Source organism: Takifugu rubripes, chromosome 2, assembly GCF_901000725.2.
Source record: "Takifugu rubripes chromosome 2, fTakRub1.2, whole genome shotgun sequence".
Classification (NCBI taxonomy): domain Eukaryota; kingdom Metazoa; phylum Chordata; class Actinopteri; order Tetraodontiformes; family Tetraodontidae; genus Takifugu; species Takifugu rubripes.
Genome location: NC_042286.1, coordinates 9,640,677 through 9,664,168, shown reverse-complemented (window position 1 = coordinate 9,664,168; position 23,492 = coordinate 9,640,677). Strand labels below are relative to the sequence as shown.

The 23,492-nt window shown below is 46.4% G+C and overlaps 2 protein-coding genes across 6 annotated transcripts; one reads left to right on the top strand and one right to left on the bottom strand.

The window, feature by feature from the left end:
- Positions 1-1,429: 1,429 nt before the first annotated feature.
- Positions 1,430-14,874, bottom strand: ift43 (intraflagellar transport 43 homolog (Chlamydomonas)). Of its 5 annotated transcripts, XM_029826613.1 has the most exons (13): positions 14,859-14,874; positions 12,574-12,688; positions 12,379-12,489; positions 11,368-11,433; positions 11,235-11,246; positions 9,063-9,121; positions 7,964-8,011; positions 7,125-7,160; positions 6,315-6,361; positions 2,903-2,975; positions 2,092-2,167; positions 1,936-1,998; positions 1,430-1,699 (listed from the first exon to the last, which is right to left on the bottom strand). In XM_029826613.1, exons 3-13 carry the CDS (start codon positions 12,421-12,423, stop codon positions 1,589-1,591), a joined length of 636 nt encoding a protein of 211 aa, XP_029682473.1. In that variant the 5' UTR covers positions 12,424-12,489; positions 12,574-12,688; positions 14,859-14,874; the 3' UTR covers positions 1,430-1,588. The 5 variants fall into 5 exon arrangements, with proteins under 5 accessions (XP_029682473.1, XP_029682481.1, XP_029682492.1 ...); XM_029826621.1 differs by lacking the exon at positions 14,859-14,874 and having other exon boundaries at positions 1,431-1,699; positions 12,587-12,688; XM_029826632.1 differs by lacking the exons at positions 7,964-8,011; positions 14,859-14,874 and having other exon boundaries at positions 1,431-1,699; positions 12,574-12,694.
- tgfb3 (transforming growth factor, beta 3) lies at positions 13,602-23,485 on the top strand. Its single transcript, XM_003962449.3, has 7 exons — positions 13,602-14,367; positions 17,996-18,159; positions 19,387-19,516; positions 19,661-19,768; positions 21,549-21,702; positions 22,223-22,376; positions 22,462-23,485. Exons 1-7 carry the CDS (start codon positions 14,022-14,024, stop codon positions 22,618-22,620), a joined length of 1,215 nt encoding a protein of 404 aa, XP_003962498.1. The 5' UTR covers positions 13,602-14,021; the 3' UTR covers positions 22,621-23,485.
- The last annotated feature ends 7 nt before the right edge of the window (positions 23,486-23,492 follow it).

Genomic DNA, 23,492 nt, shown 5'->3' with positions numbered 1-23,492 from the left:
TCAAACTCGGCTCACCTTGCCATGACATCGCATTCCTGTGAATAACCAAAAAGCTTTCAGATAACATGCTATCTAACTCCGTGTATATACTGCAGCTCTTACGATGTGATTGAATTCGCTGCACCATACGGAGCGAGGTCACCACGCCGCAGCACCAGGATATACCGCGCACGCCGGACGGCGTGGAAACGAATAAAGGCGGAGAGAGCGGCGGGAGGAGGCTGCGCAGGCAGAGGTCACATTGAGAAGATGGATGCAAACACATGCCAAACAGCATCTCTGGATCTCTTTTTCTAATCCCCTCTCTGATCCACCGACGCATTTGAGGCCGGACACAACCGGCTAACGCGGGGCCCCTAAACTGAGTCGGCGGGCCGTCCGCGGTCCGCTTCAGACGGCACCGGCTGGCTGCCAGCAGAGGAGTGGCAGGCTTAGCCTTCTCCAGAGAGACAGCTAGAGGTTGTCTCTACATGGATGGGCACTTCTCAGCTCGGCAGGGGCGGGAGGAAGGGGCAACGCGGCAGCTGCTCAGGGCATATGGGCAGAATTCATTAAGTCTGGATAAATAAGCCAATTGTGGAGGCGGTGAAGAAGTGTGTGTTTGTATGTCGGACGCAGAAACAAACAGAGATCGCTCGGCGGTTCTGAGCGCAGAGCTGTGGACACACAATTATTCCGAGCACAAATATCCCATGTGGCAGCTCCGTCCTGAGGTTGATGAAGTTGATTCAAGGCTACCAAATAAAGAAAAAAAGAAAAAACCCAGTTCTGTTTGGGATAGGCAGCGATTGAGCCATTTGATGCATAGATTACATGTCCTTCAGGGCCTCACTGTGCATCTCCTAATGTCTGGAGACCTCTCCGCGCCGCAGAAATAAACTTAATCACAATCTGTAAATGTTACAGCTGTTTCCACAATAAAGCGGGAGGCCTGCATCTATATTCACACACATGAACTGGAGACTAAGCTGAATACTGATACACGACTCCGGCGTGTTCCATAGGTTCCAAATGCGGCCATGAGCTTCGGAAACAAAGTGCGGCCTTGTTTCAAACTTCCTCTCATTCCCTTTCATCCAGTAAAAAACTATAATGTATGCTAATCCCCATTTTGTCAATAGGAAGTCTGTTCAATGCATTTGAGATAATAGTGAAGAAGGTGTTGCTCCTATCGAAGACCTGGAAGATAAAGTCAATGGTGCGGTCAATAACAATAAGGTTGTAGGCTTTAATGAGGAATGTTAATTTGAACACAATCAACTGGATTTCAGCTTAGCTGATTATCAACCTTGGACTTGTATGAGGGTGTTGATAATGCCCGTAGTACAGGGAGGGCATTTTTTTATCTGCAACGAGCCTTTTCAAAGAAAATCAGTTTGCCTTTCAGCGGTGCAAGTTAAAAAGCGACAAATAGGCCCAAACAAAGGCAATTAAGACAAAGCCCACCACAGCTTTATTCCTAAAAATAACAAAAGAAAAGCATATATACGCATATAAAGCAGTAACTTTAACAAAACAGAGTTATTTCCATCCTATACAATGCTCATTCCCACCCAATCCATGTAGAGTTCCAGTCCAGGCCTTCTCCTTATGTTTGAGCTACGGCGGCCTGCTCCTCACTCTCTCCTTGATCCCATTCCATCAGCAGCTCAGAGGACACCTCTGTAAACAGATGATCCCAGTCCCAGCTCACATCATCCTGCAGAGGCGAGGAAGAGAAAAGAAGAATTAGAGAGGCACAGGGAGAGGCACCGGTGAGGAGAGCGGGGGGGCAAGGGGAAGAGGATGAGAGGAGAGAGCAGGAGGTGTTAATGTACACATCATAAATCTTGATTACCTGAGAGACAGAACGGCTGCCTCCCTGGGTGCCAGAAACAGCTGGACAGGCCTTTGCTGGGGGCCACTACAAGCTATATTTACTAAAAACTCACTCACCTCCTTCACGTCCTGCTCCGACGCTAGAACCTTGGTGAGGAGCTTCATGTCGACCTCTCCATCCTAAGAGGAGACGGCGGCAGAATTCACTCAGACTGCGCAAACAGAATCGATCCCATGGACAATTAGAGGAGACAGAAACAAAATGGGACTTACTAAGGTCTGGAATGTAGAGTAATCCTTCAAATCCTTGTCCAGATCTCTGTAGGTCATCACCCGGTTCATCTGGACACTGCGGGAAGAACAGGCATCTCCTACAGAGTCGTGTTTCTAGCAGGGGATACTTTCACGCTTTGTGCAAACCAGCGGACTGAGAAGAGGAGAACTTTCAACTTTGGGCTCGCTGAAGTTCCAAGATGTCAAACAAAGACCGCAGAGAGCCGGAGACGGTTGCCAAGCGGTAAACGATTTAAATTGAAACCCAGCTGCTTATCTGTGGCTTGGAATTAAGTGTGGGGGCTCTCAAAGTGGCCGGGGCCTAGCAGAGCATGCCAGTCCTACTTACTGCACATTACACGCTACATTGCCCCTACAATGAGTTCAATGTGGATATTATCTCACATAGAGAGAAAGCCCGAGCCTAATAACCTCCACTGCTGTCGCAGTCCTGCTACATATTCGACACATGTCGGCGTGTCTCTCACTGCCCTGTAAATCAAAGGGCCCAGTTAGCCGGGGCCAGAATATGGAGCTGCATAAATCATACCTAACTGTTATTTCTTCTTTTCAGCCCTATAAAGCGAGACACTCGATGATTGGGAGAGTGGTAATGATCAAAGTCACCGGGGCGGGTGGGGACTGATCTACCGCTGCGTTCACACAGGCAGAGCTGAACAGTCGGGTTCTGGACTGTTGTGGGTAGAAAACAGAGCTTTACGTCCCACCGGGAGGAGAGTTACGCTGCCAGTACTGATATTAAAGAAAATGTATATACGGCATTAAAATGAAACCAAATCACTGCTGGTACCTCGGTGGAGCTGCGACTTGCATCATGAGGTCCTCCTCTTGTACTTCCTCCAGGTATGGAATGACGGGAATATCTTATACACGAGGAAAAAAGTGTTAATTCATTTTCCCAGAGTGTGATCATTTGATCTATAAGAGACATGACAGAACGCTTCCTGAAAAATCCCCTGTGTAAGTCTTGTCTGCTGTATGTATAACCATGTCTGTGACCCCCCCCATCCCACACACACACACACACTCCATCTCTTTGGTTACATCCTCATAAGAGCTGCCCTGTCACAATAGCCATGCGGCCATGAATATTCAGGAGGCAGAGCGGCAGCTCTACCTGCTGAGAGAGAGGCGCCGGCCAGGGGCTCCCCAGAAAGTACCCCCCGCTACCTTAGCATTTGGGCCCTGTCAGCGCTGCCCACCCCCAGGACCCATGGTGGCCCGCGGGCCGACCTCCATGTCCACTCTGCCACTCTGACTGGTGCGGCGTCCAGCCACGTGCAAGAGTATTTGCTTGCGGGCCCATCTGTGTGGGGTCGGAAGTCACAGCGAGGCCTGGTGGGGCTGCGATGGCAGGAGCCGCCGACCCGCTGCTCAAACAGTGGGAACCCGCTTTAATTGGCAAAAAGCAACAGGACGGAGGATGGCTCTACTCCCAAGAAGGACAGGGCAAACTTTCACGGCACATTTCAGATGGACGGTTGTTGAGATATGAGATAAAGAGGTTTCAGAGGCGATTGCGGTTGATAATTGATAAAGAGCCTGACTAACACGTGTTCAAAGGGTTTAAGGATCAGAACCTTATTGCAGGATGGCACGCACCCTTAAAAGGGTACTGTAGGAGACCAAAACCAAAATGAAATAGCTCTCAGTTGGATGCGGGTCTGTTTTGCTGCGTGTTAGCTTCTGGTGTGATGGAGTTTCCCTGTACAAGATTTTCCAGAGGAGGCAGCAGAATTCACCTCCTTATTAGGACTACAGCCGAGTGCTGACGGCAGAGAAAAAGAGTCACGGAAAGAGGAAAAAGAGCGACAGAAAGTGAGTGGAAGGAAGAGAAAGATAGAAGAGGGGGGAGAGTGGAGCTGCATGTCGGTAATCTCTAACCACAGTACTGAGCCCGGAGGGAAAAGTCAATAGAGCGGCTAAATAGAGGTGAAGAGATGGAAGTCTGCATCTGATGTGAGGAAATATCTCGGCATCTGTGTCACCGTTCCCTGAAAAATAACTCCAACTCGAGCTGAAGAAAGACAAGTCACAGAATATCAGGAATCCACCACATGTTGAAAGTTTGGACAGGAGGAAGGAACCGCTTTCAGGAACTCCTGGACAAAGTCCCAACAGGAACCAATCAGCTCTGAGCAAATAACAAAAGTGTTGAACTTCTTCTTCTTTTTAATTAAGCCAAATTAGCAATGCCGTTCTCGTTTAGCCGCTGACAAGATTCATCTTTGTTTCTGATATCCAAATAAATGCAGGCACGGGTATTTCATATTCATGAGGCCCCGGTGACACTTTGTCCTCTCATTTACAAAGCACGGTGTTCAGCAGAATCTGTCCCCCCTGGACCCCCAATCAAATTTAATGGTCTTAGTGCAATGACATCAAAAAGCCCTGCCACCCCGCTCTTTGCAAACACCCCTGTGTACCCGAGCCCTGCTCGGTTTCAGCCGGTGTTACTAAAGTGGGTCCGTGTGAGGGGTGGACGTCGTGTCCGTATGCAAAGTCTATGATCAAGCGAGGGGGGAGGGGACAACGTTTTTAAACGAGTTTCAAAATGGGCCCATTAGTGGAGGTCAAGGAGGCCAGCGGAACCGGCCCGCAACCAAGCATGCGTTGCACTCACCAATCCGGACTTTCCTGGGCCGGCTGCATCAAGGTGGCTTTTGTCTGGCCGCCACCAAGGCCGCCGTATCCTTATTACCTGAGTGCGTCCGGCTTCCTGGCTGGAGCATGTAAATATCAAAAGGGGATAATTTGCTGCTGGTGTTGACATACTCCCGGCAGGCACACGCCAGTCAGCTACTTTTGGCGAGCTGGACGTCTCCCCGCATTACTTGGGCCCCTGTAATCTGCGCAGGGGTCCACTCATATGATTACCTTGGCGCTGAATGCTTTTGAAAAGCTTATGGGGCAATATTCGTCTCCACGCCAGCCGAGAGCAAAGACGGTGAGACGTGAAACAGATGAGCGCGTTTAGCGTGAGAGTGCTGCTATTTTAAGTGACATGCCCGAGGCTGTGGGGGTTAGCTGATGGGACGATGGGGAGCGTGGAGGGGGGACCGGGAGAGCCCGCTCCATCTCTCTCTTTTCCTCTGTGCTTGTAGCCAGTGGACATAAGGGATAAGGGTAGGGGACATAATCAAGATCGCAGGGGCTATCTCACTAACCCTCAGCTCTGTAATTTCCAATGCCCCTGCCTCCGGCTCTGTATTAAAAGGTCTCCCCCCACAGAGTAATAATCTTTCCGCCGGCATTAACTGCAAGAGAACCAAACCTTTGGGCCCTTCATTCAACTGGCCGTTTGAGCCAGTGGACACAGACAGACGGCAGACGCTCTGACTGGACAGAAGTGAACCGCAGTTGCACTTTACAACCAGTCAGGACCACATTCTTTTTCTGCAATGCTGCCGATCATTTGGATGATTCACAATATTAGTGGAGATTTTTAGTTTGGAAATCTGTCATAATCATTTTAACAGCAGTAACTACATAGTTGAATTGCATTACAGTTTCTGCACAGCATAAATGCATATGACATTTCTATAACTAACTCTATTATCATCCTAGTGGTTAAAATGATTAAAATTTTTAATTAAAACCTAAATGAAACCTCTGACTCAGAATTCCACGAAACGAAGCCAGCCATTGTTATTACTTGTTTCTTTTTTATTACGCCTACTGGAAAATTTCTTCTTCCTGTTATTAAAACAAAAATGTATGCGATCAGCAGGGTTATGGTGCGATATTACCTGCAGACCTTTGGCATTTTACACATTTAACGTATCTTTACAGACAACCTGACACTTTCCCAGCTGCCTTGCGCATCAGAACAGAATAATTATTTCATGTCTGTAGCTGAAACTTCCCAACTATTTCTGGGCCCTCAGGTAACTCTTTTAGTGTGTGTGTGTGTGTTAGCCTGGGTGGGGGACAGAACCCTTAAATTTCCCACAACAATAGATCCAACCTTTATAATGAGCCAGCAGTCACACGCTGGTCAAAGTGAGAAACGACGGTCAAACGCAGAGTCCCAACACACGAGTCCTCGCCAGCATCATGTGAAAAGTGATGATCTGACCGTCTGCTTATCTGCTCTACTTGCAGAGGATGAATGAGCCGGGAAGGCACCCGCGGGGGTGGGGGGGGGGACTTCCTCGTCCATGGGGAGACACAGAGCTGGGGGACAGTGAGGGTGCTCTTACCTCCTTCATCATCTGACCTCTGGGGAGTCTGTGGTCGCAGGCGACGACTGTAGGAACAGGAAATGCAAAAGTGTGAATTATTTAATGCTTTTAAAACGCAGCCGTAACAGTGAGGTCATCAGCAGCGACTCCTCTTTGATACTGGGTCTGTTTTGGGTTTTTTTTTTTCCCCTTCTCTCATGTTTGTCTTCCTTGCTGAGCTGGCTACAGAGTCCCAGAACTTCTGGACAGTCCTGACACGCTGCCGTCCTTGTCTGGTTGATAAGAGCGACCTCCACAGATAGGTCCAGAAATTCTGAGCAGTAAAAATACGCAAGTGGGGCAGCAGCCTTAAAAAAAACATTAGTGACACGAGTCGTGTCACAAGCACAGCATAGGGGACTCTGGGCAAGGAAGCAGCCAATCAGGGACCTGTTCCCAACTGCAACGATGAGTAAAACGCAGAGGACTGCGTCCTCTACCTGCCTCTCCTCATGATGTCTATTCCAGTCACAGAATCACAGGAGGGAGGGTCGGGGGGGAACTAAAATAACAGGAAAACTTGGCTCCAAACAGCAATAAAAGTGATGACAACCCAGTCGTGCTGTTTTTTTAATCATGTTAAGTGATTGTTCTTGGAAGGCAAGGATTAGCTGCAACCAAGGGCAATCTGGAAGTACGGCGCTATTTCAACTTTACTGCAAAAGCAACAAACATTTAAACTGACATTTCTTTCCATCCAAACACACAAAAACACGGCGGCAGCCTATAAATTCAATCAAATGTTGGAATGAACATGATAAATGGTTCTGTTTTGGTGAGGGAACTTACTCTTCCAGGTCATCGGCTGCAGATTTCCTTGAAGATCTGCGTCACAACAGAGGGAAACAGTGAGAGATTCAAAAGCACGACACAATCGCAACGCTAAAACTGAAACAATCGTCTGTTGAACATGGTATATTTTAGGACAGCATCCTCAGCTCTGTCTAATCAAAGCAAGTCTACTATCGGACATGTGATTGTTGTGTGGACTCATCTCCTGCTGGACAATGAAGCTATTTTGAGGCGCTTCTCTAATCACCCAGTTTGAGCGCTAAAATACTGCACCTCTGCCATATTTCTAGCAGTGTGCATCATGGCAGACACACAGCACAGTTACAAATTTAAAATATGACCAGCTAAATGTTACCAAATGAAATCACCCCAAGAAACAGCCATCAAAAACAAATTTTCATGCTTTAATAAGCCAACTTTTTTTCATTTTTAAAGGACAGCGCCTCCCCGTCTCCTGGTTGTTAGTGCCCCCTACTGGTCATAAACATGCCTGCTGAACCCGTTACACGAAGTGATCATATTTTAGAGTCTTCAAACAATGTCACTGCCTCTGCAGAGTGTGTGTGTGTGTGTGTGTGTGTGTGGGAGGTCTTTAAACAGGCAACAAACACAACCCAACCCTCAGAGAAAAAAAGAGGGATATTAAACTTTAATAAATTGCCCTTTTTTGTGGGAATCAAATCTGTCAAACGGTTTGAAAGAAAGGACAAATATAAAGCAAAATATAGAGACAATCTTTAAGCTACGCCTGATTTGCTCAGTTTATCATCGCTGATTTAATGTAAACTAGCAACCGTGAAGTTGCCGGCCTGGACAGAGAAGCTGAGGGAGAGTACCTGCCTGTCCTTGGACTGTGTCCTGTCTGCTGTGCAGGGGCGGCGACACTTAAGACACATTACAGGCCTCTTGATTAAGACTCATGTAAGGCAAAGCGATAGACATGGTAAAAGTGTCTGGAAAAAGTTGTTAGGGATAAAATATATTGTGACAACCTGGTTTCAAAGGTTCATCAATAAACTGACAGATCATTTAGTGTCAATTAGAAGTGATAGATCGACAAATCCTGGGATTTCTGCGCTGGGATTAGTGGGAGGAGGGCGGTGGTGATTGAGCATGAGGGGTGACATTGAAGGGAAAAGTCCTTGCCGGTTCCAGGGGGGACTATTACTTACTTTGTTTCAGAGAGGATCAATGTGTGTGCAAGCCCCTTTTACACCTCCTGTATTTCAATCGCCGCGAGAATCGAGCCGGGTTACACAAAAAAGCAGAGAAGCGACACGCTGACCTTCTGCCGGGCGGGAAAGATCCAGCGCGTTTGCTGTTTTCCCTACTCGCACTAACGGTGCGGTAAACATCACAAATAAGTACAATCGACACAGCCGGCTCACTTCAGTGCATCTCCTTACTCTCACCTCCGCGGAGAGCAAAAGACACACGGTGGCAGGTGGGAGGGAAACCTCGAGGGGTGGCACCACAGTAATGTTCTGGATTCATTTGCATTCCGCATTTCTATTTAGATCTGTTAGTCGTGGGCTTTAGCTCTGGCAACTTCCATCTGTTCCAAATATTTCACCCGTTCCCCGTGTTGTGCTCCCCGTGTAAAGAGCAGGCCGCAGTGGCGAGGGCTGATTAAGTGGCTTGAACCCGCGTGATGAAGTGGCGAGCTGACTAACAGTGCCCTCCTGTGGCTGATGCATTAACCATGTCAATTACAGCCCTGCCTGCAGATGAAGACAAATGTGGAGTTGCTCATTCAGACAGGCCGAGTCTAACCGTGTTGATTCACAGCCCGAGTGCCAAATATGCACTGATAAATAAGCTCGTTCAGCAGCATGAGTGTTCATTAATAACGCAGAACCCAAAAAGATCACGCCGCACGCCTGCGTCCTTCGACGTGGCTGCAGTTGCGCGACAGGAAACGCTGTAAGTACGTACTTAGAGGAGCTCTCTTCGGCCCAGCCAGCCTGCCGCCGGGGGGGTTTGGGAGGGGTGCCCTGGAACAAGAAGGAAAAACTTACCAAAGGTGCTGAATGAAAAGAAATTTGTGGTAACAGAACGGCACACATTAACGCTCACGCCGGCAGAAAAAAAGCGGGCTGGAGAATCAGACCGGTCAGGTGGATGAAACCATAAAGGCTGCGTCAGGAATTCTCAGACAGGATTGGGGTTTATTGGAGTCGCACATTGAAAACATCATCTTAAAAGGATTTTACGGTGCAAATGCTCTCCTAGATTGACCTCCTGCCAGAGCAAACAAGGAAAGCCTAATATAGAAGAAAATAATCGCACTGTTTAAATCATGGGGACGATTTGAACCGAGCATCAACTCATATCCTGCATGTTTAACAATAAGCCTGCAGCGCAGACGTCCATATGCGCTCCATTGTGTTGTTTATTATGGTTTTCAGAAACGTCCGTTTCCAGCAGCAGAACATATGGAGCGGAGTGTGGGAACTGCCAGGGCCTGCAAGTCCGACCCCAAAATAGACCCCTGCCTCTCATTCTTTTATTCTGAAAATAGTTAACAGAGCTTGCGTCTCAATCCTGAGACCCGGACCCTGAAATCAGCACTTGAATGAATGAATTCCTCTGAGCTCATGAGGGTGGGCACTAGACAAATGAATCGCGGTGGCCGTGGGTGGGAAGGAGGGAGGGAGGGAGGGAGGGAGCGCAACGTTTCTCATTACTAAATTGGGTCTGCAGAGGACAAAGTGCTCATGAAGAATTTCTTTCGTTTATGGCGAAAGAGGAAATAATCTTTCACGGACGGCTCCTTCATCAGACCCATTTATAAATCTGAATGTCACCATTAAGCAGGATGGGGGGGGGACTCCACACTGCTGTATATTACTATTAATCCAGAGAGCTGAGGCTGAACAAAATGCCTTGACTTCGCGTTATTAGCACCCGTCTCTAAGGGAGATGATAATAATGACAGATGAGTCGTTTTAGGCAACTTTATATAAAAGAAAAAATCACTGTGATGCCTGATGTTTGTTGTTTCTCATGACAGACGTGATCATATGGTGGAGGGCCTTTGAGGGGAGATAGATTCCTCCTCTGACAGTTGCTTTACTCTACAAAGATGGAGAGGACCATGAGTTTCCTGAGAAACAAAACAGCTTTGTCGTTCCAATTCTTCATGACCAAATATGAACCTCAAAGTTGTAGTAGAATAGTTATGGCTGTTAAGAAAATTAGCTTCGTTTCTAATTCGGGACTCCTTTGCTCTCTGGGGTATATGGAACTTAAGGATGACCAAACGCGGCGAGCCCATAAAAGCGAATGAAATGTTTTCAAGGATGTCAGGAATGTGAGCGATCTGTTGGGTATTTTAGGCAGATGAGGCCGGGGCTGATAAACCAACAGTGTAAATAAACCCACCCAGTCGCACAACACTCTGGAAAAATGTATTGAATGAACGCTGTGGGTCAGGGAGGGCGCGAGAATCCGGCTTCATACATCGGAGAAAGTTGGCCTAATTTGGGAAGATTAGCCTCAAGCAAAAGCATCAGTGGAATTTTGGTGAGCTGGAAATCAAACGACGTAAGACAAACACTAATAATGAAGTCATCACCGCAAAGACTGCAGCTTCTCTCATGTGTTGGAACTGTTTTTAGTCTAAATGGATTGAATAGGGATAAGATCCCTTTAGAAATGGCAATATCTTTCCTGAAATGTTGTGAAGAGGTCATAACTGTAGGTACCATTTAGAAATTTAGGCTCAATAATAAAGGAATAAAAAGCTCTGTGCCTCTTAAAAGGATTTTAAAGGTTTCATACAACAGCACTTCACATCAATACTATATAAAGGACGTACGTCTATAAGGAGGAGCTACTGTATATTTGTGAAATGCAGGTGTTTTAAGGAATGCTGAAGGACGTAGAATGCAACTTAATTGCTTTTCAGGTTGCGTTAACATAAGGGTGCCGGTACTGTATGTCTGAAAAGTGGGATAAAAAGTCTCAAGATAGCAAATGCAACCAAATGAACTTGAAGCGAACAATTACGGAAAAATTAACAGTCTATGAAACTGAGGCTGCTGTAAATGGGAAAGAGCTGAGGAACTAACAGCAGATGGAGGGTTTCTTTTTCATGCGACCTACCTCCTCATCATCCTGTCATTCGTGTGTGAGAAAAACAAAAACACACATTGATGGCACAATCTGAAGTAAAACTTTGACACACCACTGTGGATTACCACAGGATCCGACATTTCTACTGCAAGTGATCTCTTACATAACGAGGATCTTCTGTTGACAACTGGTCAGCTGCAAGGCGAGCTCTTCGGCCAGACTTTGCAACCTGGAAGACATGGTTAATTAAGAGAATGGAAGGTTTATATCTTTGTAGTTCAAAAGCATAAAATCTACCAAAGGCTTTGTGGTTTCAGTGGGCTATCTCTGCTGTCAAATGAGGCAGCTAAATGTTGTCTTAATGGACAATGGAATTAATAGAGCATCTGTAAACAACCATACTGGTATGGCCAACATTACATATACCAATATTACATTATGCTTTAGTTGTCCCCGAGCTCATTCTAATATTAATACCCTGATCTGTGGATGGCCTGTCTGAATTCATTTATTAAACTCTTTATCAAACTTTGGAACTCACAACAAAAGCATTTCCTGACCACTTTTCTTCTACAATTATATTGATGTCACTGTTTTCAACACTGACTAAAATATAAAGGCTAGACATCAAGAATCTATTGTGACATATATGCTGTACTAATGAGATCAGTCCTAACTCCACTGAGCCCAGTAACAGGGTTTATTAGGACTCCCATTTCCATTCCACACGTTCAACTCAGATTCAAAATATTATACTGTACATGGGAATCTTATTTTGAAGGAAGGGCTTAATCTTCCCTAAACTACAGAGGGGGTTGCAGTCCATGATGTGACACTTTATGTAGTTTATGAATAAAATAATGGTCGAGAATGCGGATGGAGCACAAAGCTTGTAGAGGGTTATGCTTGTCCTTAAACGATGATGGATCCTCCACTCAGGGTAAAATTGTCTTTTACTTTTTCCTTGGTAATGGGAGATTATAATAAATCTAGCAAATCATTTTTATTTTGCCGTTTAATGACGCGCTAATCATAACAGTTAGCCAAAAGTTAGCAGAACTTTCGTTGCAGCGCTGCTCAACATGCATATTTTCAACATTCCAGCGGCATCAGTATTACAAACTTCTCTATAATATTCCATTCTCTTTCTCCTTATGATTCAGTCGACACTTACATTTTTTACTTTACCAGTTTCTCGAAAATGCAAGCTATCGTCCATCTTGTATCCCTCTGCTAATGCTAATCCAGACGAATATTCCACAAAGCAGGGCTGGGCTCCTTGGTCCTGAAATTAGAAATAACCACGGTTTTTCGATGTAAAACGAAACAAAATAAATCGATTCAACGACTAAAGATGTTTTTCTGTTACCTCGGTAACTTACTGGGCTCCATCAGCAGCGTCTTCCTGGATGTCACCCAGCATCACATAGCAACGCCAATCACAAGCGAGTAGCGCGTGCGAGCGACACTTCTTCTTCTTCGTCCTTAAAGCATCGCATCTCTTAGTTTATTTACTGCCCCCAGTCGAACCGGCGAGGTATTTACAATTCAAATGTAATTTAAGAAACAAACAAGTTACCGGTATATTTTGAAAGCTATTCAGCTAACTGAAGAGAAGTATTAAATGTCAAGATATGATTAAGTGTATTTTATAGATTGACGTACATAGAGATCGAAGAATATATGTGCATTTTGCGATCAAGTATCAAACCTGAAATTTAAAAAACACATCATGGAACCTGTGTTAAGCCTATCATAGATTATCTGACAGGAACTCCAGACAAAATCCTTTTTCCTACAAACCTCCTGTCTTTATAATTATGGAGCATCGCTCCTGACCAAGTCCCAATTCATGATCGCGTCTACATGTTGAAATATCTGGAGAAGACAATACATTTGAAGTTTCCCTTGACGTTTGCTAGATGTCACTGTTGCGCGTCTTTTTTTTCACTTTCGGAGGAGAAGCCGCTAGCTTCATCCCGAGGATGACAGCAACATGATGCTGCCTTTGCACCTTAAAGATCCAGCGTGTTACCTTCAGTCGTAAATAGCGTTTCAAACTTCAGTTTTTATGTGTGGATAATCGTGTATTATAATATGAATTGATGCGCTCTAGATAGGGTGAAATAATTTGTCCGGTTATTTGTCTTATTCACAAGGGATTAAAACGTGTTTGTCAACTCAGCTGTTTTTCGGAATGTTCAAAAATCAGACTTGCCAAAGTGCGTTGCGCAATGCGCCTTTACGCATGCTTTTCAATGTGAAAATCGAGAGCAACTGCGGGAGTGGGATTGAATTCCTCTCAAAGAAGGATTCTCTCATTCTCCGAAAAGAGGTAATAACTCGGTGCCCCTCCCAACAAAAACGTCACAGCTCGTGATAACGTATAAGTGAGAGCGTAGCGAGTTGGAGTGTATTTGAGGCTGAGCTGCAAGGAGCTATCAGAGAGGCGCACTGGCTCCAAAGCACAAGTGGATGGAAAGAGCCCAATGCAATGGAGAGACTGAACAGCGGTGCACTGTGAACAGGGCAAAGAGAGAAGAAACGTTTGCATGAGGCAAAGGGGGATGAATTTTAGGATAAAGACTTTTAATGAAGAATTGAGACCCTTTTTTCCAAAATGGCACGGAGTTGTTCCCATGCAAATGCGCTTTTTGCAAAGATGACATAGCACTTGAAAAAAAATGGGAATCTTCCAGGAACAGAACTCACTCACGACCTGAATGAAAAGAGAAAAGGAGTTTTATTCAGTTCGGAACTTTGTTTTGCCTTCTTTTACTTGACAAGCATTGGCTGTAAACGAACGCACAGTGAAATATGAATCTGGTCACTGCACTTTTGTTTTTCCTCCTGTCAGACTGTGTGACAATGACTCTGTCGTTATCCACTTGCACCACTGTGGACATCGACCACATAAAGAAAAAGAGGGTAGAGGCGGTCCGTGGACAAATTCTCAGTAAACTACGGCTGACCAGTCCGCCTCAAACAACAGGTCCAAGTCAAGTACCGTATCAGGTTCTGGCGCTGTATAACAGCACCAAGGAGCTCATTGAGGAGCTGGGAAGAGACAGACAGCAGAGTTGCGGACAGGATAACACGGAGACTGAGTACTATGCAAAAGAGATTTACAAGTTCAACATGACCAATAGACCATCAGAAAACAGTAAGTACTGTGTTCTGGATTATCCACGTGCTTCTACTGAAACAAAATACCCAGTAAACAACAGCCTATTTTTCCAGTTTGCAAATGTTGATCCAAGATTTTGAGGTATACGCTTTCAATTTACCTTGGTGCTTAGCAATTGCATTGCAACAATCAGGAAAGTGCGTCGGATTTCAGTTGGCGTTAGGAGCGATCGCGTCGGTGCAGCTTTTACGCACGGACGCGGCTATAAATGCGGCGGAGCGGCGCGCAAAGGAGAGGGCAAAGTAAACAATCTAATTGGAATGAGCACCATTCCTCAAACATACCTCACACCAAAGTCATGGGAACTCCTGCTTGAGCCTGACACATTCCTCAGAGAGGAAAATTCTCAGGCAAGTCGCGTATTGAATGCCAACTCCAATACCTCATTTCTATTTTCTAGCGGTGAGTTTCCCCCAATAATGTCTATCCTCCGCGACTCTCGCTTTTACTTCCACACTAATACTTACTAGCAGCTATGTTATGATCCAGTTCCCTTGTCCATTCATATTGGTATTTCCTGTATAAACTATGGTCCATTGATTGTTCCAGAAATCAGAAACAGAAGCTCAGTGAGTAGCAGATTCCCTCCCCAAAAAAACAAAAACGTCAGCTTTTAAGAGCTGGATCTGTGCCTTTTCATAGGTCTGAGACAAGTTTGTCCATTTTGAAATCAACAGGTGTTTATGCTGTGCTCTGACACTAAGCAGAACCTTCCAGCATTAGCTCCAAATCCATTTCAAAGGTCCCAGAATGTGCCTCTGACATTCTAAATACACAGTTCTGGGTTTATCCACTGGTCAGAGGTAAAGCTCCCAAAACAAACAAAGGTGGAAGGAGTGGGATCTGAGCACGTTCCCACACCATGCCGGCTTTCCACTGTAAGCCACAGTGCAGGTGGCTCTTCCAGCATCAAATGGCTCATTCAGTGGGGGCATTAATGAGATCTGCTGCAGGTGCCAGCATTAATTAGCACTTTTCTCACCGTTTCCATTATGTAAGTTTTAAGGGGGCGATGCCTGTTAGAGTCCAGAATGTAGAAACATAATGTCTGTCACCTTGATAATTCTGCAGCGTAGTTCATTTTCATTCCTGCTGTTGGATATAATGAGTTTTACATTCACCGTTTTTGGAAGGTGGGAGTGTATGGGAATACAGTCAAGACTTTTTTTTTTTCGTTCTTTCTTTCTTTCCTTCCCAGTAAAAAAGTTAAACAGAAACTTTTCTCTCATACTTGAATGTGCCACTTGGTCCAGACGACTTTGCTAGACATTTCTATGGACACAAATCATGGCATTTATGACAGAATGAAGGACGGCGGAGATTGAGCAGCAATGGGGCTTAAAATTCAGGTGGCCCGCACAAGAGCTTGGTGCCCCCCCCCCCCCCCCCCATGCAATAAATGTGTGCCTGTGAATAGAGATTTTATCTGACACAAGAGCCAGATCATTCCTAGCTGCAGAAGAAACTCCCTGACTCTGTGTGAGTGAGAAACGAGCAGCAGCACTCACAACAGCAGGGTATCAGGGATAGTAGAAAGATGATGTCATCTGAACAAACCAAGGTCTTTGGCCAGTCACCAAACAAACAGCATCTCCCCCAACTCCTCCGCCTTTTCCATTTTGCTTCCTCATTCCTAATTGAATACGGGGGGAAAAAAGAGTTGTTTTTCCCTTCGACCAGAACTGCCCCACTTTATCTCACTGCAGGGATCCATCAAGCGAACGTCTGTTGCAACAGGAAGCGGGAGAATAAGACTTCTGTCTGACGAAACATCCAAACCACAACTGAGCAAGAGGATGGCACAGCGAGGAAAATCAGATTGCAGATCTATTGCCATGACAGAGACTGATTCCTGTTTTCCTTTGTGAGCAGGAGACACCCCAGCATGCAGCTGGCAAGCACCTGCTGGCCCCGTGCTTCCCACTTCCTTTTGTTTACCTCTGCAGACCCTGGAGAGACTGACATCACACACAGTCCTTGGGCAAAAGGGCAGAGAGAGAGCGAGAGAGGAGATTCCTGAGAGGCTTTCTCGTGTTTGTTTTTTAATCAGGCGAGGCTTGTGTGTTTTGAGGAGCCCTGACACAGAAGCACAAGGCCTTCTCGGGGGTGCACGTTGCTGTCGATCAGGGTGAGGTAGCTCACGTCCAGGTCCAGTGAGGAGGAGTAGCCACGTTGATGTCCTTAAATGTTTCCTTCCTGAGATCTGCTCAAATCTTCTCAGATAGCTTACAGGGTTACCTTTGACTGGCATGGCCAGGCAGCTGGTGAGGGTTTGGAAATGGTTGAATGAATTTCATGTTAATTATTCATGTAGCTCCCCCCCTACACCCCCCACCACCAACATGGAACGAATTACCTTTCCTTGGCAAAAATAAACCATAATGCGAAATCCACCTAAAACCATCGCAATGGGAAAAATGAGGTCACCCAAAAGGAAACCAAAGACTTGATTAGAATTTCAAATCTCCCGTCAAAGTGGGGCTTTCCACCTTCTGTGGGGGAGATGGAGCGACGGGCGAGGAGGAGGAAAGGGCTACTGAGGTTTCCTCCGCAAAAGATTGTGTGGAAACACTGGAGAGAGATCTGGCTGGGGAGGAATCCTGAAAAGGTCACCTATAAATAAGGAAAGTTGAACTGAAAAAAAGAAACTCTTGGAAATACCAGATAATGACTAACAGCACGCTGAAATAGGATTATGGGTCAGAAGAAGTGCAGATTCGCTAAGATGTGTGAGTTTTTCATGCATGACACAGAAAACAACTGAGCTCCCGAGTTTCCATCTGTCCTGAAATAGCATCGAGTGTAAACCTGCTGGAAGCGTAGTACCCCATTCAACCCCCAGCAGTCAAAGGTTCAGTAGTAAAGCTCACGATGGGGTAATAAATGAGCCGCGGATTGGCTGTAAATGAGTGTTTCCATTGAGATAGTAAAATGTTCCCAGTGTTTGTTTTGCTCAACACCGTGGGCTTCTCAGGTTCAAATGAATAAATCAGCCAAGTGTATGAAAAAAGCATCTCTGCAGCAGGAAGTGTTTGAGATTGAACCACAATGTGGCCAATTATTCTGCTGAAAGGTCAGCACATTATCACACGCACGCACCCTCGCACCGTGCATATAACAAGCCAACAGTCCTCCAAACATTACTGTCCCGGCGGACTCTCCTTCCCTGCTGGCTTCTCAGGCAGTCTTCAGCTATATGTGAGCCCACGTGTTCCTCACACTTCCAGAGAATTTCTGGCTGATCCCCGAGCCCTTGGAGCACCTGTTGGGCTCCAGAGTCAGTGGGTGGAGGAGCATGCTGCCTCCCATTGCAGCACAATGACGGACATTTGGTTTTTATTTCATGACTTCAACTTGTTGCTAACTCGGACAGCATGAGCAGATGGTTTGTGGTAATGATCCATGTCTCTGGAACTGACTAGAAATAATACACAATAAAAAAAAAAAGCGGGGGGTTTAATCTGTTGGCTGGTGGAGGGAAACCCAAAAAGCCAATTAAAAAAACATCATCAGGAGAAAATAGGCTTTAATAATGTGCCCTCCACCGATTTCAATGCAACGTTCAACATAATGAAGTGTGAATCATAATTTCCACTGCCTGCAGATGATCTCTCCCACTGCCCGAAGAGTATCACCTCCAGAGTGTTCCGCTTCAACGTTTCCACCATGGAGAAGAACGCCACCAACTTATTCCGAGCCGAGTTTCGAGCCCAGCGGATCCCCAACCCCGGTGCCAAGAGAAACGAGCAGAGGATTGAGCTCTACCAGGTGCGTGAACTGACCGTTCATTCCCAATGTTAGCACAGCGCAGGGGGGCTGACGCGCTCAATTTCTCTCGCGGGTGCCGTGCAGGTGAATGAGAAAGATGAAAACATTTATATTAGGGTGTCCAGCGGTTCCTCTGAGCTCCTTTCATGCACTGATCATTATTCCATGTGCAACAGCCAAATGGATTCTCCATTAGGACCCGTTTAAGAGCTTCCACAGCCGTCTTTGAGAAACCTTAGATTACCATTTATCAGTCGCTCAAGTGTCCATCTAAAAGCAGTACCTGTTTTGATCAGTTTAGGTTCTTCAGTGAGGAACCAAAGTATTGAGTAGCTGAAGTGGTGGTTGAGCACACATCTGTTACATGCCTGCCTGTGGGGTGGCAAAGATTGATTCCTTTTTTTCTCGGTTTCCTCGTTAATCTCCCGTGAGAGACCAGGAGTGATGATCAGGTTCCAACATTTCCTGGAAACGAGCGTCTCCGGACTGCATACCTCCTTTGAGGCGAAGCTCTCGTCAGTGCTGAACACAGACTGTCAGGACCTCAGATTGTTTCCAGGAGCTGAGGAGGAGATAGAGGCAGGGTCGCCCGTTGGGGGGAGTAAAGGGAGCGGCCTTCTTGCCCCCGTACTTTTAAAGCTGGGGCTGATTGGCAGAGGGCTGAGCCCGGCGGTCCTGTGGCCCCTCGTTCCCACAGGAAGACTGATTAGATCCTGACAATGTTCAGGAACCTGGTTATCCGTAGCACCGCTGTGGGCCTAAGTGCTCGTACCAGGCACCAAAACACATTTCTCACCACAGATAAACACCTTTGTTTGAGAGGTGCTGATGGAGATAGGAATGTCTGCTGCCTTTCCTCCAACGTCGGGATCGTATACTTGGCACACGATCCCATGCTAACACAATTAGGGCTGGAATTCCTCGTAGATACCTGCGCGTTTAGTCCTTTTTCACGCGGAACCGTCTGCATCTGGGAGTCAAGCTGAAGTCAGAGTTTGAAGTGCTGATGTGAAGGACAGCCAGCTCCTCATTGGCAGGAGGGTAACACGCAGGCATTAACTCGCAAAATGGAGATATCAACACTGGTAGTCACTTTTTCCATTAGGAGTAGACATTTGGCCCAAGGCATCCCGAAGAGTCTGGCTCAGACAGACAGCTCTGGTTCTCTCCGTGTGTGTAAAAGAAAGAGTTTATGCAGCTGGGTCACATTTTCATCTTTTCTTGCAGATCCTTCAGAAAGACAACCCCAAAGCCAAGCAGCGCTACATTGGGGGCAAGAATGTCCTGACCAAGGGAACGCCCGAGTGGGTCTCCTTTGATGTTACCGAGACCGTGAGAGAGTGGCTGATGTACCGCCGTGAGTGGGACGCCTCAGACTTTCCCCGCATCGCACCTTATTACAGATCCATCCAACTCGTGCCGGCTCTTTTGAATTGACGGAAAGTGGCCCGAGGGGAAAATATCGGTTCTTTATTCTCCTCTGCTCTTGTTTCTCCGTCAGAGACCAACCACGGCCTGGAGATCAGCGTTCATTGTCCCTGCAACACTTTCAGATCTAATGGTGACATCATCGAGCATGCCAATGAAGTGCTTGAGGTCAGGTTCGAAGGTGAGGCTGCGTTTAATACCTCAGTGGCGTGACAAACGCGAGTGAGTCAAACCGTTGCATTTAGCAAAGTGTCACGATGGTGCTGAAAACAACACTGGTTCCAAACTGGCATTGGACCATATATTTATTCAAACCATAAGAAGAGCATCATAAGTGTGTGTGCATGGGTGTGTTTTGTGCGGCCAGTCTCTGTAATTTGCAAATATTACAACTGCCAATGAGCCAGCGCTACATCATAGCAGATGTTACTGGAGGTTTCACAACCGCTAATACAGTCAGCTGCTGCAGATTACAAGCACACAAACAACACAAAAGATGCTAAGTGATGCAAAAGAGTCCAGCTCTGACCGAGGCCCAAGGATGATTCTTTCCAAAGTTACTGCTAGCATCAGCCGTCTCTGTGCACCTTGCTAGTACAAATGCGAGGATGGGTGCGGTGCAGGGTCCGTGATTTATAGACCTAGAGAGTTCCGATAAGGATGAAAGAGGAGACGTCCTGCAAGACGGCCTTTAATGTTTTTCGAAACCTGCGCAGGATGTTAAAGACCGTTAATCGCAGGGACTTTGAATCGATTGTGATGTTTTTACTGACTTTCCACCGGTTTATGATATGAAACCACATAACGAGAAGTTAAAAGAATATTGACATTTGGAAAATCGCTCTGTTGCCAGCGCTTATTTATTTTTCAGAAAAGAGAAAAGGGAGTCGTACTGATGTACCCCGCAGTCAAAACGCTGCACATCATAACCTCAATTATGTCAAATTTCGCCTGCTTTCATGAAGCCGTTAACTCCATGAACCCTGCGCTCGTCTCGTCTCTTAATTTAGGAGCCCATTTCTCCAGCTGTACAGTATTCCGGCATTTTTCTCTATTTTTTATTTGTTTGACTCAGCGTTGGACCTCTCGCTGACAAAAGATGATCCACCATCCTTCGCGCTGATCTGAAGCCAGACGCAATTTATGTCTGTTTAAATTTGGGTTCATTTGTCTAATGTTCCAGATATGCATCTTGTGTTTGTTGAAAAATCGGGTTTGTTCTGATTAGCGCTATGAAGCCAGGTTAGACTGATCTGCATCAGTGGCTCTCAGAACCCAATATAAACTCTGGAACTGAGCGTTTGTTTTTGCTTCCAGACTGAGTTTACACTTGCCAGCAGTTCCTAAAATGTCCCAGCTATTTTTAGGTTTTTAGTTATTATTATGTATATCATCAGTCAGTGTCTCCATGCATTGGTTGGTGCTCGTCCTTGTTAAAGGTGGGGCGTGATTTGGAGGCAAAAGGGTAGTTTTGGTTTAGTCTCTATAACCTAGTCATGATACACCAGCACACTCTCTATTAAAAAGGTTTATAATCCAGCCCTGAACATTCAGCTGCAATATAATAATAATAATTGATTTCCTTTATAAGAGGAAGAGAGACATTGTAATAGAATTGATCTGCGATTTCACTTAGCAATGGGGCCCCTGGGCCCTTGGTCTCAACTCTTGGCCGCAAGGAATGTGCTGCCATGGTGTGCAGATGCTTGGATCTAAATGAAAGCGGAGCGCTACATGCAGCATCCACCAGCAGCAGGACATCTACTGCTTTAGCTATCAAAGGCAGATCGGTTGAGCAGACACGGGCCCGACAGACAAGAGAACAAGGTCGGGGTCTACCTCTGAACAGAAACGACGCGCCGCCTGGATATGACATCGCCACCCCGTCACCGCGCTGATTAAAGCGAAGCCTCGGTGCCGCCGGGGTCTCAGCCAAGCTAACCAAAATGTCGCCCCCGCAGGTGTGGAACCAGACTACGATATCGGCCGCGTCAGAAAACAGAAGGAGCAGCTCCACCCCCACCTCATCCTCATGATGCTCCCATCCCACAGGCTGGATGCTCAGTCCTCCCCCCGCAGGCGCAAGCGGGCACTTGACACCAATTACTGCTTCAAGTAAGGCACCTTCCCTCACCCTGGAAAATGTGATTCACTGCTTCTTTTTTTTGTCTGATACTATATAAATATGACAACACCCTCGGCTGCACTAGTTCAGGACACCAGGTGAGCTATTTGCTCATAAGAAGTGATGACTGCGTTGCGGTCGGGGGTGTATGATTGTAAATAACAGCTGTAAAATAAAAATATCACTCGTCCTGTATCAAATGGGTGTTGGCAAATGAGGGCGCGGAGTAAAGACGGTAATCACTTTGATGAGCATGGCAGAGGGATTAGGTGGTGCAAGTTGAGATCCGTCCCGTTTGCAGGAAAATGCCACCGCTCATTACACGCAGTCGTCCCTGACCTGGAGTTCCTCCGTCAGACTGACAGGCAGCTCTACACACACCTGGGCTAACTCCAAGCATGGAAAATAAGGCCACACCTGAGAATGGAATCCTCTGATCTCCGGCTGCCACGGCACAAATTACAGAAATGTGCAATGCGTGTAATCCGCCACTTCTTTTCTCGTCTGCAGCAATTACGAGGAGAAGTGCTGTGTGCGACCACTATATATTAATTTCCGTCAGGATTTGGGCTGGAGGTGGATCCATCAGCCTGAGGGGTACTATGCCAACTTTTGCTCCGGTCCCTGCCCTTACCTGAGCAACACTGCCACGGCCCACAGCTCGGTGAGCTCACGGCACATTCTGGCCATCAGGCGGACGGGGAGAACGGGCCGCTGACCTTTACCTCCTTCTGCTCTGTCTCCCGCAGCTGCTGAGCCTGTACAACACCTTGAACCCCGAAGCGTCCGCCTCCCCCTGCTGTGTTCCTCAGGACCTGGAGCCCCTCACCATCCTCTACTACGTGGGTCGCACCCCTAAAGTCGAGCAGCTCTCCAACATGGTGGTAAAGTCCTGCAAATGCAGCTAGGCCCCCCCGCCCCCGCGGCGACAGTCATTTGTCATCCACGAGTACCTCCAACTCCCGCTACGGCCTCGCCTGAACTCTTTCACACACACTCAAACACCCACACACGTTAGGAAAAAAAACAAAGGTGCAGATCCATCACGGTCCTATAAAAGCATTGGCAGCATTCGCTCAGAAGATTTGTCGAACACCGCGTTGCTAGCGCTCTCCAAGCCATCAGGCCGCTTCAGCAATCGCCTCGTTTCTCATGTTTGGTGTTTTCACGTTCCAGCGTCCTGAAGAGCCCGTACCTCAGCCGTTACGCAACACTGCTAGTTAAAAAACCCCAGTGAAAGATGAGCAGAACAATAACGTTTCCCAACAAGCGCTGCGCTCTCTGAGACAGGAAATAATTGCAGTTCAACAAAAAGACAGAGAACGAGAACGCGGGCTGACTCCACGTGATAGGAATTTGTAAAATAGAGAGGAAGGGGGGAAAAAAAAGGTCTTAAAGAAAAGTTTCTGAGAACAAAACACATGGCCGTGACAATGCAGGACGCCTTCCAACGCTCGAGTCTGTGCACGTCGCAGCACTGAACAATAAAAATGACCTATGGAAATGAAAGAAACATGCTGGAATCCAACCTTTATTTCAGAATAGTATACTTTAATACTTATGTTTACCTCAGTGGTTATGTAATACAACAGGAGGGTGATTCTAGGGATTGTTTGTAATTGATTTATGTTTTGTTTTAATGCCTTTCTGTTGTATGAGACTGATGTATGTCAATAAGTGATGTGTCACTTAATTAGATCACAAACTGTAAATGTTTTTTTTCTTATTACTTATGGAAACACCTTTTTTTTAAATAAAGAAACCGACAGTTGAGCGGGAC

Excerpts from the sequence above, each read along its gene's own strand:
- ift43 (XM_029826613.1), bottom strand. The coding sequence starts at position 12,423 with ATGGACGATAGCTTGCATTTTCGAGAAACTGGTAAAGTAAAAAAT. Across the intron at positions 7,161-7,963 it reads CACAGTCCAAGGACAGGCAG|ATCTTCAAGGAAATCTGCAG; the intron begins GTACTCTCCCTC and ends GTTGTGACGCAG. Across the intron at positions 1,700-1,935 it reads CGGAGCAGGACGTGAAGGAG|GATGATGTGAGCTGGGACTG; the intron begins GTGAGTGAGTTT and ends TCGCCTCTGCAG.
- tgfb3 (XM_003962449.3), top strand. The coding sequence starts at position 14,022 with ATGAATCTGGTCACTGCACTTTTGTTTTTCCTCCTGTCAGACTGTGTG. Across the intron at positions 18,160-19,386 it reads AGAGGATTGAGCTCTACCAG|ATCCTTCAGAAAGACAACCC; the intron begins GTGCGTGAACTG and ends CTTTTCTTGCAG. Across the intron at positions 22,377-22,461 it reads CTGCCACGGCCCACAGCTCG|CTGCTGAGCCTGTACAACAC; the intron begins GTGAGCTCACGG and ends TGTCTCCCGCAG.